This window comes from Petromyzon marinus, chromosome 4, assembly GCF_048934315.1.
Source record: "Petromyzon marinus isolate PM22_M1 ecotype Great Lakes invasive population chromosome 4, UKy_Petmar_22M1.pri1.0, whole genome shotgun sequence".
Classification (NCBI taxonomy): Eukaryota; Metazoa; Chordata; class Hyperoartia; order Petromyzontiformes; family Petromyzontidae; genus Petromyzon; species Petromyzon marinus.
Genome location: NC_133670.1, coordinates 9,388,171 through 9,400,761, shown reverse-complemented (window position 1 = coordinate 9,400,761; position 12,591 = coordinate 9,388,171). Strand labels below are relative to the sequence as shown.

At 39.2% G+C, this 12,591-nt stretch overlaps 1 protein-coding gene across 4 annotated transcripts in view; it reads right to left on the bottom strand.

Moving 5' to 3' along the window:
• Window positions 1-12,591, bottom strand: part of ITPRID2 (ITPR interacting domain containing 2) — a 42,691-nt gene that overhangs the window by 12,804 nt on the left and 17,296 nt on the right. For all 4 annotated transcript variants that reach the window (XM_032946347.2, XM_032946351.2, XM_032946349.2 and 1 more), the window contains exons 8-11: window positions 10,981-11,183; window positions 7,671-8,560; window positions 6,007-6,082; window positions 2,777-2,880 (exon numbers count right to left, since the gene is read on the bottom strand). In XM_032946347.2, the coding sequence (XP_032802238.2) occupies window positions 2,777-2,880; window positions 6,007-6,082; window positions 7,671-8,560; window positions 10,981-11,183 (1,273 nt within the window). The remainder of the gene's footprint in view (window positions 1-2,776; window positions 2,881-6,006; window positions 6,083-7,670; window positions 8,561-10,980; window positions 11,184-12,591) is intronic.

Genomic DNA, 12,591 nt, shown 5'->3' with positions numbered 1-12,591 from the left:
TAGCCATCACCAAGAATTAAACTTGGTTCAGTAAAGTACAACAACCACTGCATGACTGCTCCCACACCTTGATTTTTTTCAGAGTAAATGAACATTAACGCACTATTGAATGACCTCCCCCCTCTTGTTATGATTAAGAGCTTGGTTAAAGAGTTCAGATTTTTTTCTTTTACAATTTGTACTGGCCTGACCCGTCTGTTACAATGTAGTTAAGTCGCATGCATATATAAAGGTGCACCTTTTCACAGAGGGATTTTTTTTCTTCCTCTTACTGTATTTCCGTCTTTCACCATAGCTGGTGAAAAAAGAAAAACCCGTGTCTTCTGAACGATGAACAACTGTTTAAAAGCCAAAGGACAAACCTTTGATGGTTTGGACAAAACTTTCCTTTTCACTCATTTCTGATAAGTGGAATTTAAATAACCAGTTTCTAGATAAAGAGCTGAAGTCATTTAAAATATCTATGTATAACCAAACTAAAACTTTTTTTTTATTTAACATATAGACCTGTAAATTTCAGTTTCAGTTTATTTATTTTGGTATAGCCCTGTGAGCCATTAGGCTCTTGAATCGGGTGCAACCAGAACAAACAAAAACACGAACAAGAAAAACATCTTAAAGTGACTGTGACTGTGCAAACAGAAAATCCATTAAAAAAAACAGCAAAATATTCCTGAAAAAAGCACCGTACACCAACGCTGTGTGCAAAAAAATCCCAGTAGGATGCAAGTCAAACAACAACAACCACAAGAAAACTTAGATTAAGGCCATCAGTCTAACTCCGTACGACAACAAAACAAACATGTCCAAACCAAAAAACGTTTTCGAAATCACCAAAAAATAAAGCCATAATTGCAACGTAACAGTGATCATAGGGACTAAAAGAATTTTTATAATAAACTACATAAACAACATGTAACACTAAATCCTAGAGTCATAGATGACTGTATGAGTTACTCCAAAACAACAGAAGCATCAGTCGGAGTATAAACATTTTCAATGCACCTTTAAGATCAGCACGCTAAATCAAAATGCAGATAATACTTTGCAGCGTTATCCGGAGTGAAAATTTTTATTTTACGCCAATGAATAACAGTGGCAGTTAGGGGTGTACAACTCCTCTAGAGCAGTTTTGAGAGAAGATCCCATTGGTAGCGATTCAAGTTGCAGTTTATTGGCAATAGCATTCCAGACCCTGGGGGCATCAATAGCAAAGGCCCTTCCCTCCAGTTTTTGTACGGCAATAGGGAATGTGAAGCTGGTAAATGAGCGAAGACCTGAGGTCAAATCTGTTCTTTGAAAAAGAGCAGATCCAGCAGGTAGTCTGCGGATTTTTTTGCAAGTACATCGTGCATAAATAAGATCTGGTGCACAAGTCGTCAAACATTAAGAGATGTTAAGTTTGACCCAATGTAGAGATCACAGTGGTGAGTCCTATATGGGTAGTTCAATGTAAACCTTAAGGCCGAGTGATAGATGGAATCAAGCTTCTTCAGTACAGTACTTGGGGCTGATTTATACACGATGTCACAGTAGTCAAGTCGAGGCAGTATGGTAGCTTTAATCAATTCCAAAGAGAACATTGGGGGGAAGCAGTGCTTGTGTCGATACAGAAAACCAATTTTTATGTCTTTTTACCAATATAATCAATGCTGCTGAACAGTTTCATGCAAAATAATACAAGCGCTATATATAGAAGCTAGAGCTCTTCAGCCTTATAAAATTCTTACCTCAAATTCAATTATTATAAATCAAATCTACTTGCTCATGGGATCCAAAAATCACTTCAGAGCAGGAGGCTTAAATTGCATAGAGTCCAAAGTGGCATTCAGGCAAAAAGGGAGGGGGGCCCACGTGAAGCATTGCAGGCTTGGTAGAATCAGCAATGAAATATATGGCCGATACATTTGTATAACTATTTAATGGAAAATCTGCTTGATACCGGTTGACGAGCATCAGCCCCAACACCAGGCAGGCAGCATTACTGGCATCTTAAATGTATAAAAAGATGCATATTGCACAAAAATGGCCAGATTCCACCCCAATTCTGGTGTGGCATTCAGATAAGATGGGAGATAGCATCGGGCCTTCATGGCCATATACACAGTGAAACAAAGAGTAAAGCTACGTGTACAGCCTTGGCACTGTATAACAACTTAGCTGTGCCGCACAGCGCAACCTCATGTATAAATTGTCCGGCTCCAATAGAAAATAACTTAAAATGCATCAATTCTTGCTCAATGGTAATATAACTTGTCGTACAAGTACTCATTTTATTTTGTAGCAGAAACCTTACGAGTAACATGTCTACTGTATTCTGCTTTAAGGCTGTGTTGGTGGTAATGCTAGTTTTATATTCTACATAATTGCAGACTACTTTCTCATGCTTGAAAGCCACAGCCCAGCACAAATTGGTCTATTCTTGACAATGCAAATTGGCACAGTATCGGTATGAGCATTATGGAAAACAATAATAACCATGGCCAAGGTGGGATTTAAACCCACCTTGGCCATGTGTAATTATATCTGGACTTGAGGCACTCACTGGGTGTTTTACACACTACCCGACATACAACCCATCTTCATAAGTAAAAGTGCAATTAGTTAAACTATTTGTAATGGTCCCCAGACATAGTAATCGGCTGTTTCCTTGATATAACTGCATTTTTTTATTATATCCATTTAAGAAAAAGAGTAAATATTAATCACTACGACTAGGATATAAAAAAGCAGAATCACATTGCTTAGTTTCCATACTTTTAGCATCTATAAATACCTGTATGCTGCTCATTGCAATACACTCCGTGTTGACGTCTTCAAATCCACTGCTGTCAGATTGACCACTGTTGGCTCTTAACAGCATTTCGCCAGCATAGAGACCTAAGGAAGAATGCAGGAGGCTTGCGTCATAACGCAAAAACCTGCTGGTGCAGATTACACCCTCAACACACCCACTCTTACTTTAAACAAGAATGCACATTTTCATCACCCCATCGAGTGCTCACATTAAAGCAAAAAAAAGCCAAAGGTAACTCCAGTCTCAAACCAAGCACTAGGAAGCGCCCCCGAACCAGCGATTAAAAAAAAAACACTTATGGCTAGTTACTTAAGAAAACAACCACTGAACTTTACACGAATTATGTTTATAGGTTGCACATTTATTGCTCTAAAACTGGTGTAAACAAGAGGTATATTTAATTATTAAATAAATACAGTACGTGGGTCAAAAGCAGGGAATAGTCAAATCATACAATAACAATAATTCCCAACTTTTGTCGATCCAATGCAAAATTAGGGCCTTGATGGTTTCTACTAAGCCAAGAGAAGACTGGTCCACAATTTCTTCTGTGTGCCAACCACTGTGGCGTGCAGCATGGGAAGCTTCAATCGGCATGCAGGTGTATTCTTTATGAAAGACCTAACATCACCAGGTCAACGCAGAGGTTCCTTGCTGCAATGGTATTCAACTCGTAAGTGAAGTAAGGAAGTCTGCCTGCTCAAACCAGTCCTGATGTGGTAACTCGTCTCTGTTGGCAGCTCAGGGTCAATTGTGAAAATTCCACATTTCCATGGCAGGGGCCAGTGACGACCCAAAGAATCAGCACCATTAACAGCCCACAAAGTGGCACTCAAAAGTCAAACGCATGGATACAATGCGTGTTATAATAGGCTCCTGTAGAAGAATGTGTGGTCAATTCGGGAACTGTACATAAACAATCAAGGACATCTTCAACGAGACAGAAGGCTAAGATTATGTCTGACGAAGTTTGATCTCATGCTGGCAGTTTAACTCCTGTAATAAATGTCATAGTTAAAACTCGAAATTTTATAGGATTTCTTTGAATAATACTAAAGTGGTACATTCTTGCATGTGCAACATTTGCTATGTGCATAAAACTAACTTAATAAGCTCATCTCATGAAATATCATTCAACCCTCATTCATGGATACTGCAGTACATATTGCATTGCAAATTATATCTCAAGGAGATAATTACACTTAAGTATCTCTGCAAATCGTGTTTAAAACACCAAACAATGAAAACAAAAACTGACAGATGGCAATTACAAAGATATTTCTTTAGACAGGCATTTAAAAAAAACAGGAATACCTAGTCACGTTTATCTATATTTTACACTTTTTGGTATTCTGGTTAAGTTTTACAACTGCAGTTCTAAAACAAACAAGTTTGCCATTCTTCAATATAAAAAAAATGTGATTCTTGGTATAAACCATGGGGAAAACATAACGAAGAATAACTGAAAGCCTTGAGGTATGTTTGGGCAAACATGACATTCCTGTGAACTATTAAACATTCCGGGAAATCGAGCGAACAACATGGATTAGCACTACAATTCAACTGCGGTCTTTACCATATATAATATAGTTCAGTAACGCTGCCGATAAAGCACTCTACTCGATCGAAACGGAGCTTAACGTGCCTCTGAATTGGATCCAATAATTATAATTTTGAGCCATGTTAACAGGCTTTCTATTAATATATAAAAAAAAAACATTCAACCAATGGCTCAGGGCTGTTAACAGAAATTAGCACAACTCATGCTTGTTTTGGGAGGCAACATTAAATTGTGTTGACTAGATAAGGAAGCGAACTATGCTGTTAGTCAGCAAGTTCAGTTGCACCAACCTTGCTACTACCTTGTTCTGGTTCTGAAACGTTTTAGGTGTAAAGAGCATCATGATTCGGAGGCCGAAACAAGCACCATATGGCCTAAAAACAAAGGAAACCTAGATATTCGCATCTTAAAATTACGTGTCCAAGAGCATTAATGTTCACACAAATAAGACAGTTTTATGCACAAGTAGGCTGAACTAATAAGTGTAGACTGCACTTGCCAAAAGATGGGCATATTAACCAAAAGCACACTGCAGTTGGCAGAAGAAGTGGCAAGACATTCACGAAGAGGCCAAGTTAAGATCCGACAAGATGCATGCCTCAAAAGAAAATACTGCTCTGTGCTAACACCAAAGACACATTTAAAACAATTAGTTTCAAAGTGTCAGTGAAAATGGTCTTAAAGGAATTTACCACTTTACTTCAAATGTAGTTATTCAAGATAGATCCAATGAGATGTAACATATTGCCCACCCCATGGGTGCAAGTGATGGAATTCTCTGTATAACCAATTTAGGCAAAGCAAGTCAACAGGAAAAAATCATATTTGGGCCATACAATGGCTTGCTGTTGCAATCTGGTTTATAGGGTATATAAATCACATCTTTACAGCAAGCTGTATACTTGGTTAAAACGATGTAGCATTAATGAGGCGAGTTAATAAAGTTTATTATCATGAGACCTCCTTTGCCAGTACTAAAATGTAATCATAGGGTTTTTCCCCTTTTTTCTGGCAACAAAACTGAAACCTTTTTTTACGAGGATTCATGTCTGCATTAACCACAATACCTGCAGTCAAAATGCAAACAAAAACATACTATGATAATATATGCATTAAATTTTGATTTAAAGCTTTCGTGACTGCAGTAATTCATATTCTTAGCTCTTTCGGTAAAGTCACGTTGAAGGGAAACAATAAAATATATATATAAAACAATAAAATTCTCACGACGTTTCGACCTTAACACAAACGGTCGTCATCATCACCTGATGATGATCACCTGATGATGACGACCGTTTGTGTTAAGGTCGAAACGTCGTGAGAATTTTATTGTTTTATATATATTTTATTGTTTCCCTTCAACGTGACTTTACCGAAAGAGCTAAGAATATAATATATGCATTGTCCTTGAAACTGATTGGTCCACACCAAGGGACGGCTTTCTTTTGAGCCTCGACCCAATTTGGTGCTCGACCAGATGACGCCAAAAGGCGTCACACAGCTCAAAGACAATGCACTATCAAAGTAATGAGGGGCTCGGGGTGAGTATCTACATCATTATTATTATTACATTTTGGTACTGGCAAAGGATGTCTAATGCAGACAAGAACAGGAGTACACAGGGAGAAGGAATGAAAATGTAAGCTACCTCTTTTGCATTTTGGCAACGTATGATGAAAGCTGCTGGCAACGTTCACTGCACCCTCATCTTCATTGCTCTGGATCTGGAAAAAAGTTCAACCCAAAAGGTATTCCTCCTTAGCAAATAACAAACAATACTTCAATTTAATTTTCAGAGAAACAGGCTGAAAATACAAGGTTGAGCACCAAACATGGATAATGACACGAGTGGCTTTTTTTTATTTTATACAATCCATTTACAAGATACACAGATCACCATTTAGTCTTACGGACTGTCAGTGCTAGTGTATAGCAAGTACCTATTAAGGCCGGAAAGCACAAGAGGCAGTGGTGTAACAGCACCATGCAAGGTTGCCTTTGTCTCCCCAGTGAGGATGTTGACACCAGAGCAGGTATTACATTTTAGGATGTCAACCATGACTTGAGGGGGCAAATGCGGATGTAGATTCGAATTACCATCAATTACTATGGAATTATAAGCAAGTTAAAGTTGTTCACATTAAACACATACCACCCTCCTCTTGCCTTAGCAGAACCAATATCATTGTTTTTTTTATAGCAGGAACTTTACTGCATTGTGCAGTGTTGGGAAAGTTACTTTAAAATACAGTGCACGCAGTACCCGTCTTCAAACATCAAGGTTAAACACTCGTGAAAAAAGGTACATTTTTTGCTCGTGAAAAGTTACTAACGATTTTTTTTGCACAACCCTTCGGGTAAAAATACAAAAAGGTCCTTTAAATTTTTGTTGTCAAAAAACCTGAACGCGGTGCTTAACACATATATAGTACATACGTACACACGTACATAATATTACAATACTTAACTGAAGTTTAAAGTTAGAATAACTACTGCACTGGCTAAAGACTTAACTATTGCCTGAACACGAATAACTAATTAGCATTGAATATTTACAAAAAAACACTTTGCAATTAACTAAACATTTATGACTATTAACGACATGGTTATATATTCTTGGTAGAAGGGAAACAATAAAATAATGGAAATATTTATTTATTATTTTATTGTTTCCCTTCTACGTGACTTTACCGAAAGAACCAAGAATATGAATCCCTGCAGTCACGAAAGCTTTAAATCAAGACATGGTTATAATTTAAGTCAACTGTGAACAACCGAGAAAGGATAGTGAACAATGGTCAAGATTAATAATAACGGAGAATGCAGCCAAGGAATCGAAAGCAGTGGATTGACTATGGCCGATAGATGAAAAAGACCATTAATATCCACACACTAAAATTAAAGATGCATCATAATTAGCATATGAATTAAATACAAATGAAAATCAATACTAATAACAATCTCATGTACTTGCTAGAATGTCACCATCATATGCAAGGGTCTTTTGCACGCTTTATGCATATTTCTGATGCACGCTTTATGCATATTTCTGAGCAGTGCTGGGATGATAACTAGGGGGGGTAGTGACAGGTGTTTTTTTATCACCATCGCCTGAGACTTACCCATATAAATAACTTATGAGTAAACATTTCATAGCGGTAAAGTTACTCGTAAAAAAGTCAAGAACCATGAAAACGGGAAATGTCACCCAAATAAGCAACTTTTTCTGGGAAATACAATACTTTTCAAAAGCGAATTCCCAACACCGATTTTACAAAACAGTAAGACGGGACAACTCGAGTGCTCTCTTACCTCCTCAATGTCAAAGGACTCCTTCTGCATCGCCTCCGCAAGTGGTGGACGATGTGAAGGCTCGACCTCGGTGTCTGGAGTGGAGGTTAGGGGTTTCCTGGGCCATTCTTTCTGCTCCGGACAAGGCACCGCACGTAACTGTTTTTTGGGACTAGCTATTGAGTCGCCGCACACCACTTCACCTGCAGACGTGCTCCGATCGCTCAAAAGCACAATGTCCGCCACAGCAGTGCTCACTTCATCCTGCTCCAAATTACCAGCCGAATTGTTGCTTTGAACGGTCACGACTTCACACGGAGAAGAATGATGCCGACGTGAAGATTCTGTTTCCGAGGGAGAGGCACGCCGCACGTCAGGCTGCAAGGGGCTCGTGTCGACAGACATAAAAACAGGCGTGTCATCTTCTGAAGCGGGGGGGACGACCTCTTCAGTCAGGGGATCCAAACAGAGCCTTTCAGAGAGACGCGTTGATAACCTTTGCAAGTTGTCTTCTCTCAGTTGACGTATGCGCCCTGCTGGATTGTTCTCACACTGCTCATCGCCCCCCATTGCTGTAGCCGCGCAACTTTGCGGCGCGGGGGTCTCGGGTTTCTTATGCCGGGCAGCACTCGCCGAGTCTGGCGGAGTGCGGGCTTGAGACAGGAGCGTGCGTCGCTTCTGCTCGATATCCGACGGGCTGCTCAGGCTGCGTCGAGTGCGGACGGTGTTCAGGAGCTTCGTGGCAGCCTTCACCGTGACACCACCCGTGGCTTCCTCGGTCTCAGGCGCCGAGGGGAGGGTGCCCGCTGCCCCTCTCATGATCATGTCGACTGGCATGCCACTCACACGCGAGTAGAGGCTCGAAAAGGCGTCAGCGACCGTTGCAAATACTTCGACCTGCCGGAAACGATCTGACAAGATAAAAAAAAAATTGGGATTACCGTGAACAAATATTGTTACTTTAAAATATGTTCAACGTCTCTTGAATGTTTTGCACACGTTAAAAGTATAAACTCTTCATTACCATTGTATATTTTTAACAGCACCTTAATAAATATAAACCATATATCCACTGGTGGATTACCTAGCCATGTGAATTTTTTTTTACTACACTTCACACTGGTCAGGTTGAGTCAGAAGGGATTCCCGGGATGACTTCAAAGTTTTACCTCGCCACTTCTGTCAGCGGTGGATAAGAATTTAATTTAGGCTACCGGGCTCAGTGCAGTGTGCCAACCACCGTGCCGAATGCTTAATAAAAGAGGCAATTGTTTGGGACATTCAGTGCTTCAAACCCATATTCTTCAATAAAAGGTCAGTTACCTTACACAGAGTATTCTACTTTCCTCTCAAGTGACATAGCGACATAGAAAATACCATAAAATGGCACATTTGTTGAAGAAAAATTCTGCTTTCGATGGAAAGTTTCTTCATAAAACTCAGGACGGCTCATGTTACGTCATTTTTTAAAATATATATATGACCAAAGTCCATCCGACCACACACCCACAGCCAGAATACAATGTGCATTCCACGATTTAACCTCATGACTTGCAATTTTTAATTAACCATTTATAGAGGCCATCATAGTTTCAATAAAAAAAATTGGCCAAGCTAAAAAAAATACCTTAAATAAAACAATGCATGAAATACCAAGCACGTAAGTGTGGTGCATGCCAGATTTTACAAGCTTTAAATCATATTATTTACACAGGCGCTTTAAAGATAATCCCGATGTTGCCGAACATTAATTAATGTAACAAATTTGTAATGTCTTTTATAAAAGAAACATCACAAATCATTGACATGCAAAAAATATATTGTAATCTACAAAGGCAAAGGGTTTTAATGCCCAGTTACCAGTTTGTTTGTTTTGCCTATAAAATCCATTACATGTGGCCCTCAACCACACATACGGTTGTTTGGACTGTCCACATTTCCCCTATTCGACATAATTCTGAGCTTAGGCAGGCAGCTTAAGTATGTTTAGTGGCTAGCACACATCATAGACAGCATTTTCACTAATTAATATATTATCATTCATACTCCTGATGCTAAGATATGCATTTTTGGAAGCATACCCACTCATTGCATGCATATAGTATTGTCTATATCAACCCGGGATGGCATGATGCGCCGATTCGGTAATGAATAGATTCTTACGCTTACAAAAAGATGTATTGTGGTGGTAGCGAGAATGAATTGGAACTTGTTCATATATGTTGCATGTCATGGGTTAAAGACACCACTGGAGCCACTTGATGTGGTACCACAGATGACAATGGTCAAAAAATAATAATCTAACTACAGCCCTGATTTGTAGCAATTTGTAAAATTGTTGGGGGGGGTGAATCATCCCAATCATAACAGTCACACAAACAAACAAGTCCCCACTAACATAACTCTTCAGAAAACCACTGGGTTCCACATTTTACTTCACTCTAAATAAAATAACTGTACTTGGCAATCAATACGATACACAAGCTGATAGCAGCGATGCATTGGTGGCGTCACTGTGGGCCTGGCAAATTAATGATTGCATTAAATGAAAGAAACATTTCAGGTCAAACGTCAACAAAAGCACATGAAGTTGCTTAACATGACAATTTTTTTTATAATTAATAAATAATAGAAAAAAGTCATTTACAGCCCTTTTGTCAATCAATCCACTGCTGGACGAAGGCCTCTCCTCATTGCATTTATCATGCGAGTTGTTTGACCATACTTCGACATGCTACTGGTAAGTATGCTTGGCGACGAGGGAGCACCAAGGGAGTGGTTTAAATGGCACTCAACCTGTGCTAGCCGTGGTCGAAAAAAAAAAAGACTGGCAGGTTCATAGAGCAGTGTGCCATCCATTGTGCCACTGCTCCACAGTATTACGTAAATAATTAAATTAATGTCACAAACTTTTTTAACCTAGTCCGTGTAATTGTAACAAATTGTAAAAGGTTTTATGATTTTTAAATACTTCATGCCAAATGGCATTGATTTTGGATGACTGCATCAATTTCCACCAAGTCAAATGCCTTCTCTTATTCTACATTGGCCAGGCACGATGGTATTTGGATCAAATTAGTTTTTTTTTCCTGGTTTCGATTGACATTGCATGGGGATGATGGAAAAACATTTCAAGTCAACCTTGTTCACAAAGGTGTAATCACAAAATTTAAATTCCGCCATAAAAAAAAACTATTCGCAACTTAGGATACATATATTTAAAAACATCCATATCATCCCTACTTCAAAAACAATTTTCAAGTAATTGTCTGATATAAATATATTTAAACATATTATATTTAAGCTGCAAGCCATTTCCATGCACACTTACTGGCCAGGGTTGGATTCTCACGATCCATACGCAAGAGCTGGCACTGCAGGAATACTCTGAAGTCGATGCCTGTGGCCTGTGATGGTGCAGCGAAAAAACGCGGAGGGATTTTGCTCGCAATATCCGGCTCGTCGTGACCAAATCCCAGGTTGTAAAGGATCTCCTCCGGGTTCTCCTCGCACAGGTCTAAGAGCTCGCACACACTGGCAAAGTAAGGGGAACATGATTGCTTACGTGTAAAGCTTCATCGTTTGCATCAAACAACATTTACTGAAAAAAACACCACACGCACTTGGTCTTTAACAGACCACTTTGGGTGGGGGGGGGGCGCTGGATAATGAGACACCTGCTTATTACACTTGTTTACAGGACACTTCTTACACAATGGACTGCTGATGTCTCTCCTCGCATCAGTGTTCCTTTATTATTAACATGGAGAGAGCACATCTGTACTCCCAGTTCAGCAGAGGATTCCCATCACAACATCCAAGATTGTGTTGGAGTGGGAGGGGTCAGAAGTTTTGCAATTTAGTTGAAGGGTAATTTACAATGGTTGAATTTGGTCAATGACACAGGAACAGTGTGGCCTTTTTCATAAATGTTACTCTATGTACACCACCCGCAATTCAACAGAGACCCCTTTGATCGTCTCATGCAGCATCACCAGACCAATAGAAGATTTCACCCAAAAAATACGTGCAAACTTGCTTCGTGCGAAGGAACTTTATCAGTAGTTACACACATACATTTCTACACATCCAAAATGTGTACCATTAACCTTTTCAGGAAACTGGCACCAATGCCACTACATAACAATTCTACAGTAATTCCAGGTCGTGCCTATGACCTTTTTCAACGTTTTCCGCATTTGTTAATCCATGCATTTGTCCTTTCTTCTTGAGCTGGAATAAATTAGTTGTCCGCAGACTTTGGAGACACTGAAAAAAACAAGCCCTGAAATTTCTGCACGCTATTTTTGGAAAACTTAGGAATTTAAAGCTGCCATTCCTAATCTATTTACTATTTCTGAATGTAACCGACCTTTTTAATCAGTTTGAATATAATTATCTGAAAGTCATTATGGCAATCGAAGAGGCTTGATGTTCAGGGTAAATTATACTCTGATGATACTTATGTATGGTTGATATTGCAGTCAGTAAATAATAGCTACAGTTAGACAATACTTTTGTTTCTCTCCAAACAAAAATCTTAAAACCCACAAATCACGCTAAAGTGTTCTACCTAAAACACGTTGTTTTTTACAATATCAGCCAAACTGTAAACAAAAACCTCAGAGGAAAGGATAGTGAATGACTTCACCTCGGTGCTGTAATTCACTGTGTGACGGTTCTGGGCAGAACTGCAAGTAACTCTAAGTAACCTCAAATCACATCAAGAACACATGTACAATGGTATGAAGGGGGCTATTGTACAGAAAGGTCACAGAAACTCCAGAGGGTACAAACATGGCTCCACATTTGTTTAACGGATTTTTCTACAAGATAATATAAAAACAAATTTGGTAAAAAACATTGCAATGACCCTCAAAACAGGTAGCCCTAGTGACCATACAAACAAAAAGGACAAACACAATTAGACTGAGAGGCCAAG